Raw genomic sequence first — 19,096 nt, 5'->3', positions numbered from 1 at the left:
TCTGTCTCATAGCAATAGCAATACAAATACGCTGGTCTTTTATGGTTGCTGAATCTCTTTCGATTCAGTAACTGCATACAAACACACACACACACACATGCACATACACACATACACAAGCGTTTCCCTCCCCGAAAGGCACCAGAATGACTATCCCAACATAGCTTGAAGGAAAGTCAGCAGTATATTGAACGTTAACCCTCACAAGTCCTGGTCACAAATTCCTTTGAATATGAAATCAGCAATCCCCTCTCTATCGTCTCACACAGTCGTATACAGCTTTACTGTGCTCATCAGATCACAATAATCCTGACTCAATTCTTACCTTAGCTGCACTTAAACTGACCTTTAACCACCAATCATATACTGCAAATCAACCTTCTCTGAGTGGTGGTGTGGATACTTCTCTGCATAGCTGCACAAAATGGTTGCTGTGTGGAGAAGAAAAAAATCAATTAACACAGGGAGATTTAACACTGGTTAGAGAGCAGTTACAGAATAGCACCACAGTAAAAAAGCTATTGATCATTGACATGATTTATGACAAACTAGTCTTATGTATGTATACTCAGTACATTAACTCAAACCTACCTAGAGATTGGAAAGTACAATATTTTCAGTTTGATGTGAAGCATTCCTAAATCTTCAACCTATACAAATAGATAACGAGAGGAAAATGCTGCTTGTATATCACCCTTTCCCCATCATGAGTAACACTGTAAAATAAAATGAATGGAATAATATTATAATGGCAGTTTGGAAATGCATAAATGAAGAACTGAGAGATCCTACCCCTCCTGTGATATTAAATGTAAATCATATATATATATATATATATAACATAACTCTATCAAAGAAGTAGTCTATGGAAATGTCCAACTGTTCAGGCCACATGCACTTGTTAGTCACCCTAATATAGGATGATACAATGCTAAGGCTACACATTTTTACTATTTAGCCTATATTAACAATAATTAAATAGAACTAAAGGCTACATTTATAAAAAAATAAATAATCATCAGTGTTCAATCTTGTCATTATTCCAACTGGAATTAAATTCATATGGTGGGCTTCTAACAAGTAGGTTACTCTCGAGCAAAAAGGCTTCAAGTTAGCCTACCCCTGTGTCACTGCACTGCAGTAGACTGGACTCAGGTGCTCTATACAATAACGTATAATGCTGCTTACTTGTCCGGTTACTACTGCAACAGATGAATTCCATTAAATATACTGTCTTAATATCTCATCTCATGGCTGGCATATTTATGTTCACATCAATTTCACAGACTTCCAAGTGTGAGTAAGCCCTGCACCTATTGCAGCCCATCATACTTAACCCCTGACATTTAAACCAATCCGCTTTGAGTTCTTAAAAACGTCACTGTTTGAAGTATTCCGCGGGAAGCTTCCAGGAAGTTACAGCTGCAGCTGCTCTCACTACCGAGCAGCAGATACCAAACTCTTTCCAGAGAAATTGCCGTGAAGTGACGACAAAGATGACTTTGTGCTGCAGTGACAAGTAAATACTGTTTGTAAAGTTCGTTTTTGTCGCATGCTTCTCCGGCTGTATACACAGAGCAACTGTTTCTCGTGACGCAAATAAAAATATTGATATTAGCTGGTTGGCTAAGCGGTGAACGTTAGCTGGCTAGGTTACCAACATTGAACGCATAGCAAAGGTGGTAGAGTGGCATTCGTAGCCAAAGCAACAGGCATCTACAGGGAACGTTTAAGCTGTGTTAAACACTTAGTAATAGACCATGTATGCTTGCTCCTGTTAACAAAGGACAATTTGACTGGATAGTCTCATTAGCATGTTGACACATTACACACATTCGTTATCCCGAATTAAATAAACACCTATATTGTGTGTGTGCCTGCCTGTTGGTGTATCCAAGAAATGATGAGGCAACATCTTTCTCCTTTTTAGTTGATGACATCAAAAACGTATCACCATATCCATCAAAATGAGGATTTGTCGGGCGGAATATAAAACCATTGCGAGATACACAGAGCAACTTCGACCAACAAGACAGTGTATGAAAATGCTCAAGGAGAAATTTCCAAAGTAAGTGTCTGCTTTTTCAGACATGGGCTACTATTATTGATTGACCTGTGACCTGCTAATGGCATTTACACCTGTTTTCCCCCTAAATTTACTACATACTAAAGTTAGTATAACACCCTTTATGCACACATAATTAATTAGTTTGAGCCACTGAATACATGTTTCAGTGGATTGTTAATCTTTCCTTTAAATTCAGGTATTTTAAACAGGTTTGGTCAAAAGGCCCAGTCAACATTTGAAATTACCTTATGCTACCCTGTCTGTTTTAAAGTAGGACTGGACCTCAATTTTTCCACATGTATTGTAATCTCTGCGACACAACTGTTAATCTATGTAGTTGATCAGTAGTAGCCTATGGAAATATACTGGTAATTCGTGGAAATGTCTGTTATAAAGGGCACACTGTTCATTATACCTGCAACAATTAATTGATTAATCAATCAGTTGTGTTTTGGTAATTGAATATTTTTAAGGGAAAACAAAACAAATTCTAAACAAACTATATTTGCTTCATAAATGTGAATATTTGCTGTATCCCTCTATCTTCACAAACTGAACATCTGGTCTGCGGACAAAATAATAACGTCATGTAGGGCTTTGTGAAACACTGGTTTATAATTTTCTGATATTTTATAGACCAAACAACTAATCGATTACTCAAGAAAATAATCAGATTAATCAATTATGAAATTCATTATTAGTTGCAGCCCATTTAGGTACATTGTCATGTTATGTACAGTGACTTGTTTCCATACTTTGTTTATACAACCATTATATAGTGACTGAAGAGTGTCTTTGGTTTGTTTTGATTTTATTTCAGTGAGTGTTCATTACCGGTATGCATTTTCAAGTCTCATATTTACTTCCAATAAACACAACAACATTACAAACAGTTTAGCACTACCTTAACAGTCTTTTATACTGTTATTTTATTTATTCATTTACACCCATTTTTATTGCATTACTTCTGGTCCACAGCATGCTCGCTCTGGGGGTTAATGGCTGTGTTTGCGTCTCTCTCCTTTACAATGAGGCCAGGGTCTTTATTGAATGTTACACATGTAATCCCCCAAGGCCACTAGGACAGCCCTGATCCTTTAGAGGTCACTTAAGAAGTCGCATGAATTTGGAGCTTCTCCCGCTTCCATTGTGCTGTAATCACTGCTAGAGTACGGTGCGGGACTCCCAGGGGGCCGCGCGGCCTACCTTGAGCATGGCTTTGTTATTGGTGTCAGCATTTTATCGAATATCTTAGCCCCCGCCAATCTACTTCCTACTTCCCCCTGATGCATTTTTATGTCTCACAGTCCACATGGACTTTTTTTAATATATATAGAGAGATTTATGAAATAATATCTCGCTGCCATGTGGCTAGATTGTACCCCTTTGTAGTCCACTCTTCAATTAGCCATATCATTTCAAATAACTAGTATTGGGCATAATTGAAGCAAAACTGCACGCCTGGAGATTTCTCACTCCGATAATGGCTATATGGTTATTAGTGCATGTGGTGTGATAGGCTTTGTTTTTACCTGCATGTCATTGTCCATATTTCCTGCGTGCAAAGGGATCCCTGCAAGGGCCTCTGCTTTTTAAAAAACCTGAATGTCGTCAAAAAGTGGCCTGACAGACCGGCACGGCAGCCGTGTTTTCACAGCCTGCGAAATTATTCTGCTTGTCCAATCAGCTGAGCCGGGCTCTGGAGGGTTAGTGATTGGACTGGCAGGAAATCAGGCTCTTAAGACATAACATATCGACTAGGCCATCCATCATCTCTTAGCACGCGCTGAGGCACGGCAGTCAACCTCCCCCCACCACACGCACACACACATACACATGCACACACACAAATACGCATATGCACATCCCCTCCCCGTCACCACCACCACTGCTCTCCCCAAGAGCACCCTCCTCCGTGTGTGTGTGTGTGTGTGTAACGAGAGAAAGAGAGAGGGACCAGTGGATGGGTAGCCGCCTGTCTTTCAGCAGTCCCTGTGCCTGGATGGTCCCATTTGGAGGGCTGAAACCACAGCACTTCACAGGGAAGCCACAACCGTCACTTCACCCTTGTCATCATCACACCCTCCACACTGAATGTGTGGTGAGGCTGACTTTGACTCATCCCCTACCAGAGTAAATGCAAGAAAATGCTGCGTCCTTCCATATGTTTGTTTCCTTATTAAACTTACACAATTTCTGCCATAACTCTCCTCCTAATGATTAGTCAGCAAATGTGCACTGCAAGTATGAAAGTGCTGTGATGATTATGAAAGATTTGATTTAATAATCTCAAAAAGCACTAAAGAGCAGGTCCATAAAACTCTGGAGTTAATGTGTACAGTTAGCTTTGCCTCTTTGTACTCTGAATTCATCTGAGCTACATTACATTATAACCTGTATGGACCACGTTTTTCAGGGGAAAGCCACCCTTAGGCATTTCAGTCCACTGTCATTGCTGTCTGGATAACTCAGAAGTGAAGAGTTATTATGATAATGCACTGTCAATAACTCAGTTACATTTGAGTAGCACCAGACAAAAATAATTTCACACCTGAAAAGTAAGTGTGTGGCTTACTGAATTATTAAATGAGGGTAAAAAGGCTTTGAATGTAAATTTAAACTTCAGTCATGTGTGCTATTTGTATTTAGCAGGGCGGCACTTGTCATAGCTTTTTTTGCGGTCGGGCTCATTTTGGAATGGGTAAGCAAAGTGGACGTTTCCACATGATAATGTTATTGGCTATTTAAAGCTAATTTACACGGGGGCGTCTGCAGTCTATCAAGCAGAGAGAAAGTGTGTGTGTGTGTATGAGAGAGAGAGGGTTGGTGGATGGTGTGGGGATCTCATTGGAGACTCAGAGTTCCTCATCTGTATCGCTCACGTAACACAGATGTTGAGAGTCATCTGTCAGCCTGGCCTCTCCCTCCACGGCCCGGCCGGTCTGAGGGGAAAAGAATTGGACACGGTGCTGTCACTCTGTCCCCCCACACACCCCACCCCACAATGGAGTGGCATGCAAATGCAGCCCACCTCCCGGCTGGCTCGGCCTGTCCTGCCTAGTGTCTAACCCCTTGTGCCCCCCCACCCCCCACACTCTCTTCAGCCACAATGAGGGAGGAGAGGAGGGGCGTGATGGGCCACTGGCGGGATGTGACATCAGGCCCCCCTCCATGCCTCCTTTCTCTCTCACCTCCATGTATAATATTAGAATTGGAAATGATCGTCTGCTCTCCAAGGCCTGGCCTGATTCCTCCTGCAGCACACCGGGGACCACTGTCAACACCCCTCCCTCCTTCAGCCCACCCCCCATGCCGGCTCGCTGAAGAGAGAAAGAGGGGGGGGGGGGAGAGAGGGAGAAACGCCTTCTCTGGCCCTCTGCAAAGCCCCAATGAATGAATTTGGATGTAATGATTACTCCCTCTTTAAAATGCCATTCAGGCTCGTTTTGCATATGTCTCGTGAGCTGAGACGGAGGGGCTTGGCTGAAGTCTGGAGACTGATTGTGCGTGTGTCTGTGTGTATGGTGTGGAGGGCGGGCATAAAGGGCAGATGCTTCTGTGTTTGGATGCATTTAAAAGGAAAGTATGAAGTCTCCTCCCTGGTCTGTTCTCACACACACACACATACACACACACTTACACACATGCATGCGTGCGTTCAGATCGCTGGCACAAAGTCCCCGACCGTTTTCGAAAGCGGGCCCTAATGTGCCGTTTTCATCAGCACTGAGGCGGGCCACAATATGGTGCCGCTGGCCCGCTCGGGGAATATGAATGTTGATTAAGCATGCGCTCAGCCTTTTGAAATTCTGAAGAAGTGTCAGAATAATGGATGTTGAGCAAATGTCAAGCATTTGTTAATTTCTCTGTTATTGGGGGTTTATCTAGCGTGATCTGTGGAGGGAAGTCCAGGCCAGCCTTGTTATGGCATGTGCCATTGATATGCTGATTTTTTTTTTTTTTCCTTGGCGGGCCGGGCACATACTTTTTGTTTTTGATGGTAATGTTGGAGCTGATGGTGTTTTGAAGCAAAAGGCCTTTGCTCATCGATTATTTATCACTGTTACAGTGTTTATCTCTCTCCAGAGCACTTTGGTTTGTACAAAAGAGGCTGAATTATGCCTTAACTCACTTGGGTGAGCATGCACAGCCATTTTAACCAAGGTGAACATACTTGGAGGAGGATTTGTAAATGTTACTGGAACTGTGTAGTGGAAAGGATTGGATTGAGGGGTCCGTGCTACTCTATATCTCCATATGTCTTTGCTTGCTTTTTTTTTAATAAGCACATGTTTTCTTACAATGATGCTTAAAGGTGCGATTTGTAGGATTGTTACCGAACGTTCTGTAGGCCAAAATCAAAACACTGGTGAACGTTCTCAAGACTACCAGACGCGAGCCTCTTCTGGGTTGCCAGATGTAATGAAGACTTTAGCTAACGTTAGTTGACCTGCAACTGCTTTAACGTTTCTCCAACCATGACCCAGCTACACATTACGGAAACAGTGAAAACAAAAAATACCTCTCTAACCAACGTAACATATTTAGCTGAAGTTAGCGATGCAGATGAAGTTTAGCCTAGGCTACCTGTTGTGGAGAAATATGGCCAGCTCTGCGAATTCTTCGTTTGACGAAGACGTCACCATCTCAGGAAGCTCCTCCGATGTCCACTTAATTTGTTTCTTGTTTTAATTTTGGAAATTTGCCTGTCGTTCATGACTACAACTGACAGCTGTTGACAGTTGGCCTTTGCTAATTTGGCAACCCAGATAGGAGGACGCGCTAGCCCATTATTAATACGCTATTCTAGAATTAATCGTTCAAAACATAAACGAAGATTCCAAGAGATTCCGCCCCGTAACTCATTTTTTTTCATGGGTTTTACGGGTTAGAGTAATGTTGTCAAATAAGCCATTACTTCAATTCATCATGTTTCCTTACTCTCTGACAACATATGGTGATCATTTTTGGAATGGTTACAGTTTATTTTCCATTATTTCCTACATACTGGACCTTTAAAGCTTTGTGAAGCAGGTCTAAAATATTATGAGTCACTTATCCAAGTTAAGAGTTAGCCAAAGCCAGTCATCCAAACTACAGTTCTGCAGGATCTGCCTGCATCTGTTAGCATTTTTCGTGCAATATTCATTTTCCTGAGGCCTTGCTCTCTTAGTGTTTTTTTCCCCCCACCATTTTAAATGGTGTTTTCTTGCTTAGTCAGAGCTGTGAGAGTGTAGCGATGACATTCGCCAGCCACTAGCCAGGCTCCTGGAGCAGCTAACATGGCCGCCCACTGCCGCAGCCTCTCTCCTCTTCTCTCCTCTCCTCTCCTCTCCTCCCCAACCCAGCCCAGACCTCCACCCTCCAGACCACACATCCCTGGCTCACGGCTGCAGCAGAAACTGGAGTTGGCAGGTCGGGCTTGTGGGCGCGCTGCAACCAGCGGAGAGCTGTGCAGCCTGGGATACGGGAGGACTAATGACAGGACTGGAATTGTTTATGTGGTCAGGGCTTTGGCAGGGAGGAAGCCGAGTGGCGACGAGAGAGAGAGAGAGAGAGAGAGAGAGAGAGAGATTCTGTGAGAGGAGCCTTTCGCTGGGGTTTCTGTGAGTGAAAGCGGGTTTGTGCTTACGCGACTTTGGCAGCACAAGAATAAAACGCTTCCTCCTCCGGCACCAAACCTACCATTTTCTCCGCAGATCCTGTGTTGACTGTAAAGCACGTGCTGAAAGCTGATGGTTTCTTGAAACCAGGAATCTATATTGGAGATGTCGAGCAGACACAAGCACTGAAAACTTCAGTCAGAACCTTATGAAAACGTACGGGGAGCAACGCGGAGTGAGTGGCCACAAATACCAGCAAATCTGGCAAAAGATGACTTTTTAAAAGCTGAGGAAATGAGTGTTGTTTGGTATTTAATATCATGTCATAACCATACTAAACAGACACCATTGTAGTGGCCACCCTGTTGTCCTAGAACTACCCCAACCCTTGGAAACAGAACGGCATGTTTTAAAAATAGTACATCGCAAAAGAATCACACACATATGGAATGAAATCACATGGAGCACTGTGCGTGTGCGTGTGTGTGTGTGTGCGTGTGTGTGGCTCTAGCCCCAGGTATCGTTTGCATACTGGGATCAATTGCAGAAAGGAGAATGGAACAAATTGCCCAGAATGATACAAGTGCTGGAGCCAAGCTGTAGGGAAGGAGACAGTTGGTCAGTTAGTCTGATATGTTTTTGCGCTCGACTAGAGGACGCTCATCACACCATGGGTAACAGAAGCCTTGTTTTCTCTTGTCTTTTCTCTCTCTCTCTTTTTGTTTTGAGCTTGAGAGGAGGTAGTGTGATGACAATTATGGCATACTCTTTGCTACAGCTTCATAAAACTTAACCTGTTTTGTCACAAATAAGACTAAAGAGCCCCACCTTTCAGGTTGTATCATAATTAAAGTCAGACATGTGGTCTTGCACAGCACCGTTTCCACTGTGGTGAGATGAAGCCTGTGACGGCGCTGTTGCCTCCAAGGCACTGATTTCATCATCATCATCATCATCATCATCATCATCCTCCTCCCATCCTCCTGTAGCAAAGCAGCAGTATATTGCTGTTAAACCAAAGTGTCCACGCAGGGCTGTTGTGACATCCTCCGCCGAAGATTCCTCTCTCATTGGGAATCCTGCTTTAGAGTTCCACCCCTTTTCAAGAGCAAGTGTAGCTTATCTCTATATTAAACTATGCTGTGTAAGTATGTTATATATGTATAAAGATATACGTATGTTTTAATGTTTATAATTGCTGTTGATTGGCATAGTTTAGTGTTAGTGTGGTGAATAGTAGCTACATTGTTAGTGATTTTTAAAAGTGTGTGGTTTCAGAGTTACCCCAAACTGTTGGCTGCTAGTTTTCATATTCTATTTTATTGAAAGATAAAAGCCATGCAACTAGGACCATGGAGTTTGTGTAGTTTTGGTTTGTCAGATTGATCATACTTGTGTGCTTCGTTCATGGGGATCAAATTTGGGGGAAGCAGATGTTCAGCTTCTCTTATCAGCATGTATAATTAGTTCCATTTACATATGCATTTAAGCAAAACACATCCAGCAAAGTATGTTTTTCCCCTTGCAAAATATTGATTCAGGCACCAAGAACATACATGGAAAAAAACACAACCTCCTACTCAAACTGTCATAACAGTTTCTAAGCCCATCATGTTCTCGTAAGGGGTGATTGAACTTTTTTCTTTTCAGTTTCCCCCTAAATTTACACAGTTGCATTATCGCCATGTTAACATCACCCAATATCTTCAAATTTCAGCTTATTTTTTTTGCAAATTCAAGACATTGTTAATGTTAACCATTGAAAATCAGCTATGATGTCAGAATGCTTTGAAGCTTTTTTCCCCCGCCTCTCTTTCCACAAAACATCTTGAGCCCCTGTTCAGAGTCATTAGTAAAAAATTAGCTATGCCTCAGTTAGGTTTCTGCCCTAAAGAGCCCAGATATGCACCGCTCTTCGAGTATGGATCGTCCAAATGCTAAGTACTGTCGCAACATATGATTCGCATGTCATTAGCCAGGTGGCTTTCATTAGCTAAATTACTGCCATTTATTATTATTAATTATTTGTAAGTGGGGAGAGATTTTTTGAAAATAATGAATAGCTGGAAGGATATCATTTTAATTAGGTTGAGATGCAATCTATCGCTATCCCCTATTTGTTGTGCTCCATCCATGCTGGTTTATTTACTGTGCGAAGCTGATGGAGGTGATCCAGGGGTGTGGTGGTTGCTATGCCTGAATATGATCTCTTAATTTGGCCAAAGCCTGAGATGTGAATGGAGTTGTGCTCCCTTCAGGGATCTGTTAACACAGGAATGATGGGTGGACGGAAATAGAATAGGCTATTTTACATGGGAAAGGGAGTTATACCTCTCCTTTTTAGTGTAACATAACTGCAAGGGCTGACTAGGAAAGAAAAAAAGGTACAATTTTACAATACCGAATCTCACACAACCTATGATTTCAGACAATTTAGCTCCATAAGAATGATATGGCGTAAATCACAGCAAAGGTAAGCAGACGGCCACATTTCAGTCGGGGAGAGGAGATTATTTTTATCAAATTTCCCTCCATATCGTTTCGGTCCCCATGCATATTAATTGAACGTGGTAGGTTGCTGAGGGGGATAATTATGCTCATAGTGAATGATTTTCTAAGCGCTGCTCTTGTTCCTAACCTTCTGTTTTCCGAGCTTCAAATTACAGGCTAGAGGCTCAGCATGGCTCTGTGATGATGCCCTAATGGCTTTTAGATGGAGAACCGTACGCCACCTGAAATGTGTTGCATACACTTACGTGTACGTTTTTCACGGTTTTAAGTAAAAGACTATAGCATTTATGTAGCTTTGAAACATAGTATATTATAAAGAGGAATTTTAGAGCAAAAGAGTAAAACGAGTAACGCAAAAACTTATTGCACACTGAGGTGTTTGCATTCGGTAGTTGGAACATTGGCGAAGTTCCTCTCAGGTTTGCCTGCATATGAATGTGCCTTCTAGTTCAGACTTGGGGTACCTGAGACCTCTCAGAGACCAGAGAGGAATTCCATGGGTTATTATGTTGCATTTAGGAAAACTGTATTTGTGTGTGTGTGTGTGTGTGTGTGTGTGTGTGTGTGTGTGTGTGTGTGTGTGTGTGTGTGTGTGTGTGTGTGTGTGTGTGTGTGTGTGTGTGTGTGTGTGTGTGTGTGTGTGTGTGTGTGTGTGTGTGTGTGTGTGTGTGTGTGTGTGTGTGTGTGTGTGTGTGTGGGCTGCAGGGGTGTCATGAGAGGTATCTATTTACTCTAGAGCCTCTGTGGGCTGTGATAAGTCCCAAGCCTGGTTAGGTTTGGTGGGGGTGTGTGAGGAGGAGGGAGAAGAGGGTGTGAAGATTAGTCCCCGTCCGTGTACTCAGGAAGGTGTGAAATGACCAGCCTTTATCTGGTGGAGTATTTGCAGATGTAATCAGGGGGTCAGGTCACCACAGACCCTGGACAATGTCATTGACTGGGCCCTGGCGTGAGAAGGAATCTGATCCACAGATAAAGCAATTCCCTTGGTCAGAGGATGCCTCAATTCAACCCTATCATTCCAGTTCCTCTCGTTCTCATGTGCTTTAGCGAATTGATGTAGTACTCTAATACATTTTATATCAATAAGCAAATCAGTGGTTTTTCCCCGTTGTCTGAAATTGAAGTCATGAAATATTAAACAGTATGGAAAAGTAATGGGCATGAACCCCCCCTCCCGCTTTATGTGGGATGATATGGGTGTGCACTTGTTCCATGCATCAATTTGAATTGCCTTCTTTTGTCTCTGTAGAGCTTTAAAGATGGGTCGTGTTTTTTTCATCTATTTGTCCATAATTGTGGACAACAAAGGCTTAAAAAACCCTGTAGTTAGCTTTGCAAGGGGCGTCGGGAGTAAACATGCCGGCTTTGTAACGCTACTGTTCCGAGTTCTCACTGGAGGCCAGGCACTGATTGTAAAGCGCTGTGCATCGGCCCATATTTTAGCATGAATTGAGTGCAGAGCACCCGTGAGAGCACAGGTTGAATATACATTAATGCTGAACTTGCAATAACTTACTGCTAATGTCTGTTCAGTGGAAAGGGGAGCATCGCACAATATTGCCTGGGTACAAACACACGACAGGCCATATAACAGGCACACCACCCATTGCTGGAACCAAGTCATCCAGAAATGAAGGTCTTTCGGGTTTAGGTTTCTTGGTGTAAGTTCGGTTTCACCTGATTTGACTTGATTTGTACCCTGTTGTATCTTTTATGTCATATATTTATCTCACGGAAAATGTGTAGACTTCGTAGGAGATGGAAGAAAAATTCAAACACACACATACACACACACACACACACACACACACACACACACACAAACACACAAACACACACATACAAAACATGCAACATACACAGAGGGAAAAAACGCATGTCATCCCCCGCAGTTTGAAACAGATATGTTTTCACAGATATTAAGGGCAGTTTACGTCCCTTTAAACTTAACAGGGTAAAGATTTAGCAATTAGGCGGTAATCATGATCATTATGCAGGGTAATCCATTTAAAACCTAACAGATGTTTGATTCAGAGAAGCGGACCAGCCAGAACCAAGAAAAGCATGGTAATATTCTTAAGCTGCTCAGGTGCAAGGTTGTCAGGAAGGTTTTTTTCTGTTGTTATTCACCTCCTTTAAGTGTCCACATGTTGACAGTTGACCATTTAATGGCTCACTTAATTGCAGTCACCCTTTGGCCCAGAGATATCACAGTAAATTAACAGTGGTGGCAGCCATGTTTACTTGTGGGGGTATGTTCTCAGAGGTGCCTGATGTTGTTCTTTCTTTACCCCCACAACCTCAGTTTAATGTACACTTGTCAGTGGTTAACCCTTTGTTTGCTGTATATGTAAACACAAATAATGTGTTTCATAATGTATCCACTGTATCAACCAAAATGTGTCTTTAAATTGTGTAGTAAAAACTGCTCCATCAGTAAATCTAAAAAAAAGTCTTTGGTCGCTCTTCAAACTCTATTTTTTTAGCACTGATTGATGGGCAAGGCATATACAGAGGCAATATTTCAATGCAGATAGGAAACTAGGGCTTCTGCTTGGTATTTACATACCATTCTCTGGTGACTTGTAAGGAAAAGTCCATTAAATTTAACAATCCGATGTACTGAGAGCACTCCATGGAAACACTTATCCACTGGAGACAACCGTTGCACTAGCCGTGTGGCTGTTTGTTGCGTCCAATTAGAAAAAAATCTGTCGCCGCTTTCAAAATGTTTGATCCATAGAGGGGGTTTGGGAGACTGGGAGGCTGTGTTGTGGGGGCTTTGAATCCCCTTCACCATCAGCCTGCCACCCTGAACACACACACACACACACACACACACTTTGAATCCCCTTCACCATCAGCCTGCCACCCTGAACACACACACACACACACACACACACACATACAAACACACACACACACAGCCAGGTGTTTGACATTGAGTGGAGCTGGAGATGAATGCAGCTCATGGCAACCCATGGAATTGACCGACTCCTGGGAGTCCCAGCTTCCTGCCGTGAAAGTTTCCATTTTCAAAGCCCATCAGCTGCAGTGGGAATGTTCCAGAATGTCCCATATGCCAGTGCTGACAGTGAGGCAAACTTTCTCCACCCCCTCCACCACCCTGAACAGCTCCCCTTCCTCCCCACACAGGAATGAGGCATTCCCCAGCCGAGACTCCCTCACCGCTAACAAAATATATTTCAATATGTTGCCAATGACCAAGGCGTTCCCTAGCTGCTAACAGATTCAAACCCAATCAGACATTAACATGAGCTTGTTCTGTTTTGTCTCGGCCCTGCGTATACTTGGACTTCACGGTGTACAGATCACGGTGGATTTCAATATTTCATGACAAGATGGCGGGACCTTTTTATGCTGCCGTACAAGCTAATAGCGCCACTCTGGCCCTCTGCTGTAGCGCGTAGGGTTAGTGTAATATGGTATTTTCTCATCTCATCTCACACAGCAAAACCTCCCACCTTTCCCTGAGCAGCGTGGCGGGATTCCTTTGTCCGAGGTGTTCATCTGGAACAACTTTGCCACACTTGTTTTCATGTTCTTTTAGATTACAGGGCAGCCGGCCTCGGCTTTGAAGCTCCTCGACGCCTTTGTCTCTGTGCAGTGCTCTCTGGTAATTAACTTTGTCCTTCTTTTATTTGTTGCAGTCACTCGCAGTCCACTCTTCTGAGCATCTTCTCCCTGGAGTACCAGGTTAGAAGTTTTCTTCCTTTGTGAGGCCTGACAGGTGCCTAATTGAATGATGAATGTCCCTTTATTTCTTTGTAATTGAACTGCCAGCTCTCTGATTGGTTTGGAGGATGTACCCCCCTTTCTCCCTTCCTCCACACGCACTCCTCCACCTAACCTCCTCTCCCATTCCCCCCCAACCGACCCCCCCCTTACACATACACACACACATACACACACACACACACACACATACACACACACACACACACACACACACACACACACACCAACCCTCACTCCTCCCCCCACCTCTTTCTCCATTCGCTCTTTCACGTCGTGGGCCCGCCCCAGTCTCTGTGGATTGCTGCCAAGCCTTTCCCATCCATCTGTCTAATAACATCTAGCCCCTGCTTATTTGGTGGACCTGTAATAAATTATGCTAAACCATTATTATTCTGACAATAATAATTTCCCGGTGTAGAGCGGCCCGGCGTGCTAAATGTTTGCTGACTCGCACTGTCACTGCTGCTTTGGGCGGCTGACAGCGGACGATGATGAATGAGCACTGCCGGGAGTGGCAGAAGGCTGCAGAGGCAGAAAATGGAGTCATTTATCATCCGGCTGACAGGTGTCAGTCATGTGGTGTGTCTCGGTGGAATTACATTCTCTTTCTCCCTCTGTCTCTTTCTCTCTTTCTTTTTTGTGTAGTTTTTAAATAAGTTGTTTTTTAAGCAATGCTCTTTCTTTTCCTTCCCCACCCCCTGGACGGGATGGCAATTGAATGCATTTAAAAAAAAAGAGAGAGAAAAAGAAAGGGTTGAAGTGGACGAGGAGGAGGGGCAGTACTCTCTTTTTGAATTGAGAAGGAAATTAATACAAGGTTTGTGAGGGGGATAGGCGAGCAAGGTTGCTGTGACTCACTTTGACCCTCACCGGAACTTATTGCGATTCAATTACTATGACCCCCTTGCTTATATGTATATACACAATGGCATACTCAACAGCAGGCCATACTATACCTGGTCTGAAAGAAAGCTTTTTTTCTTTGTTGGGCAGTATAATAGAATTAGCATTTGGGATACAATTTATTTGAAGCAATCTTTTTTGGTAATACTATGTACAAGAACTATGGAAAAGAACAAAATGGCTAATGTTGACAATGTGGTCCTTTCAGAAAAGGATGAAAAGAACCATATCCAAACACCACGCCCCTGACGTCATTGAAGCCTACTACCAGAGGTAGGTCATGTCCTGTCTTGACTTCCTGGCCCAGTCCACTCACCTGATCATGGCCAAAATGGAGTGGGATTAGGTTGTGAGTGGGTGGGCCCCACTGACAGATATAATCTCTTCCAAACAAATCACTGCTTAGTCCAGACCACCACCCCACCCTCACCCTCACGCACACACACACACACACACACACCCACTCACTCACTCACACCCTGCACCTGCTGAGTTCTCACAAGCAACACAGATTTGCTGAAACAGAAAACAAAATGTGCTCTTGGATATTTGCCCTGCTCCAACGTATGGCAGGCTATCTGCAATTTCTTTGAGAAATGAGAGAAAAAACAAAACAGACTGACGACGGCAAAGCCTCTTTGCATATCACAATTAGCCCGCGTGTAGCCTATTAAGCCCGTTGTTTAGTGGAATAGAGGCAGATAATGTTCTGGTAATCCACTTAACATAACAACAGAAACCTCCGAGATGATCTGCTCTTGATCTCTGAGAGCTTCTGGGGGGCTTTAGAGGACACGGGTAGGGGCGGGGGGAAGGTGAGGTTGGAGGTGAACAAAACAAAAAACAAAACAAAAAAAATTTTGGTTAACGATGTTGTTGCCTTTTTTCCGAGAGAGAGAGAGCGAGCGAATCAGACACGTCTGAGGGTTGCCGTTTCAACCACAGCGAGTCTGCCATATGCCATGGAGGCCGAGGCCATCAGGGACCTGAGCATGTCTTGGCTGGCCTGCTCCTCTCCTCTTTTGTTGCTCTCCTCCTCCTTCTCCTCCTCTCTTCCCCTGTTCACTTCTGTCGTTCTGTGTCCTAATGAAGGTACCTGACTGAAGCCAAGAAGCGTCCCTCGTCCCCTGTCCTACTGGAGATGGCTAATGAGGTAATGGTCTGACCTCCCTCTCACTATCTTTTGGTTTCTCTTTCCCTCCCTCTCTCTTTGTTTCCGTCTTTCCAATCTTCGTAGCCTCACTCTTATTCTGCTGTCATACACTCTTTATTTTCTTTCTGAAGGGCTCGAGCAAGTCTGCAGCAAATTTTTGAAACAAACATAATTATCCCCAAACACCCCCTCATTTCAAAGCCCTGTGTGGCGTTTAAAATTTTTGCCCTGTCTGTTAGTACTTATGAAAATTGAGCAAATGGTTCCACCCTTATTAACCAATTATTTAATGTAATTAGTCCTCACTCTCTTCAAGGCAGATGTAAAAATACTGTTTGCGTCATTATAATAATTGACGTTCATAAATACAGCAATTAGCAAAAAGGCATGATTGACAAATAAAATCCATTTACGTTATTAAATAATTAACCCAAATCATTTCTATTGTTTATTTTGCAACATCAGGTCTCTGGCTAGAGCCTGATCAGCAAACTCCCTAAAATATGTTTCTACTGCTGGCAATAAAAGTGATATTAACGATCGTAGCATTGTATGTATCAAACACGGCTAAATTGACTAGGAGGGCAAAGTGAAGACAATGGGATTGCCCTGCAGTGGTTCTCCTGAGTGGGCGGTCAGAGGAGGCGGCTGGACCTTGTAGGAGTGGAGCCTGACCGAGTGTTTGTATTAAAAAATGACTTGACGCTGTGGCCATTAAAGTGTTACACACGGGCAAGTTCCTACATATCACATTAATAAGAAGGAATGGGGCTCTCCCCCCACTGCTAGCAGTGTCTCCTGTGCATTGCAGCCAGTCAGCAAATTAACAATTAACATTGGGTTACACTCAAGGTTTAATGGCTAGTGAAAAGAGGTCTGGTGGGCCTAAGGTGTCTTGCATTTAGTAGGGTGGCTGGCTGGTCTGTGGGTAGCCCCGGGATTGCTTTAAATGCATCACATAAAGCCACAGACTCACTGTTTACTCAGATGATAATAAAGATAAAGTGGGTTAATACTCAGACCTTTAATCAGATGGCCTTCCCTCCTGGGGCTCGTTGCTCAGGTAAAGATGCTATCCTCAAGTACCCACATACCCACAAGTCGTATTAGTGAATTCATAATCAAGTGACAGGTTTGAGACACGGAATTAAAATGTCAAACATACCGTATGCAGAAATGCTCAATTAAAAATGTAAACTTGATATGCAATATGTAAAGCCATTTAAGCATCTTAGTGTTACAGTAAAACAGTAAAATATAGTACAGTAAAAGTTTTATACAGTAGCCTGTCTAGATGAGCAACAAACAGAATGTTGGTGATAATATGGTTTCTGTTTGTAATTCTTCTCAACCATAAACTAAAACCTTAAAACAAGTGAAGGAAATAACATCACATGAGTTAGTGTCTTATAAATTATGGTACATACTGTTGCTAATTTTGAACTGTTGACAGATTGATATATTTGATTTACCCACAGTTTTGAAAACACCATTTCATATCTGTGAGTTAAACATCACTTACATGGAAAAAGAGGACCCGTTTTATCCACACAATTCTCAAGTCTAGAGCACTAGATCTTTCTGTCTTGAGACTTACAATGATCATAATGAGATACAGTACACAGTCATCACAATCAGTTCATGGGGTTAGCACTAGTAGGTGTATGACCTACACACAGGTCAGCATTTAGTCTAGAAATTGTGGTATTCGTTGTCAGATAAAAGCTCACTATCAGTACGTTTTTTTTTCTTTTCTTTTTTTTTAGTAAATTAACATCAACTCTTGAGATAATGGTACGAGCCATTTAACAGAGTTAAAATGTTATTATAAATAGGCTTCTTAACATTTACGCAAAGCCATGTATGATCCCTCAGACTGCTAATTCATGTAGTCAAAGCCCTTTTATGAGACAGTTTATCTCCAGTAAGTGGTAACTATTAAAATGGAGGAAAACTTCAATAATTTCCTTCCTGTCTTTTGTAGTGTGTGTGTATAAGACAGAGTTTGTGTGTGTGTGTGAAACTATGTGTGTATATGTGCGGACACATGTGTTCCTTCTCTCCCTTTTTATTTCCTGTTTTCAGGATCATGAGGTCTAACATTAAAATTCCAGTTTATACGAAGAGTGTTTTGTCCCTAATAAATCTAACTCCTGGTGGCTGAAATGGTTTTTCTGACGTCGTGCCTGTAAGCGGGAGGCTGTAAGCCTTACTTACAGTTCATGTTCAGGCTCAAGTGGAGGTGTCTGACTTTTGGAGGGGAATAGCCCCATGATTAATATGAAAATTAGCTGGATGCAAGTACCTGAACTAATCAGCTGGTCCATATTCAGACCGGCCCACCTTGGGTAATGCCGCCATTTCTCATGTGTCAGCCTTGATGTGGGTTACTGGAGCTGGTGTGCAATTGTTATCCAGAGATTTCAAATGAGAGGGTGGGGGGAGAGAGGGAGGCAGAGGGTGGGGGGGGGGGGCACTGAAAGGAAGACAATTATAGACAATGAGAGATGCAGAGAGAAAAACATGAGAGAATTTCAGAAAAGGCAAAAAAAGCAAGAGTCTCACACTGCGGTAAAGAGATAGACCTGCAGGCTAAAGGAGGCAAGAGAGCTCTCACTTGGAAAAAAGAGAATCCTCCAGGATCCTTAATGAAGACGAATGCCATTGCTGCTGCTCGCCGTAATAATTATAGACATGTTTGGTCTTGCGTGCGGCTGTACTCTCTATGCAGAATTATGGCGATGTTAACAAATAACACCACCGGTAAATCTCTTTGTGCGTAGCGCTGAGTGCTTCTAGCAGCAACCGGAAGGATCACAGGAGAGATAAAACGCTACAATCGAGCCATGAGCCAGCCGAGGATTCACTTTTAGGCCCCAATTATGCTAACAAGAGGAAAAAATGTTTCCCGGCTATAATGACGCCCTGTTTCATTGCAGCAGGGATCTGGCTTAAGCAGGCCGGCCGTGTTTAATATACTAAAGAGGCAGGAGGGGTAATAAGATCTTTTTTTCCCTTTTTGTGCTTCCGCTACGCCTTTGTTCATTTTTCTCTCTCCCTGATTGCAAAGGTCTGATGCTTGACAGAGACAAGGAGGCA

The 19,096-nt window shown here is 43.0% G+C and overlaps 1 protein-coding gene across 2 annotated transcripts in view; it reads left to right on the top strand.

Annotated features, from left to right (window-relative positions):
* The first annotated feature begins 1,431 nt into the window (after positions 1-1,431).
* Positions 1,432-19,096, top strand: part of cdin1 (CDAN1 interacting nuclease 1) — a 60,080-nt gene continuing 42,415 nt past the window's right edge. The window contains exons 1-5 of one of the 2 annotated variants that reach the window (XM_076300014.1): positions 1,432-1,519; positions 1,931-2,068; positions 13,854-13,899; positions 15,053-15,117; positions 15,937-15,997. In XM_076300014.1, coding sequence (XP_076156129.1) covers positions 1,968-2,068; positions 13,854-13,899; positions 15,053-15,117; positions 15,937-15,997 — 273 coding nt within the window. In that variant the 5' untranslated portion in view covers positions 1,432-1,519; positions 1,931-1,967. Of the gene's footprint in view, positions 1,520-1,930; positions 2,069-13,853; positions 13,900-15,052; positions 15,118-15,936; positions 15,998-19,096 lie in introns of those variants that run through there. The other variant, XM_076300015.1, reaches the window with a different exon arrangement.

Source organism: Alosa pseudoharengus, unplaced genomic scaffold (genome assembly GCF_046254945.1).
Source record: "Alosa pseudoharengus isolate Yale_2024_CS ecotype anadromous, Long Island Sound unplaced genomic scaffold, YU_APseudo_1.1 YU_APseudo_1.1_scf_22, whole genome shotgun sequence".
Lineage (NCBI taxonomy): Eukaryota > Metazoa > Chordata > Actinopteri > Clupeiformes > Clupeidae > Alosa > Alosa pseudoharengus.
Note: the sequence above shows the minus strand (reverse complement) of the source record. Positions and strands in the feature narration are given on the sequence as shown.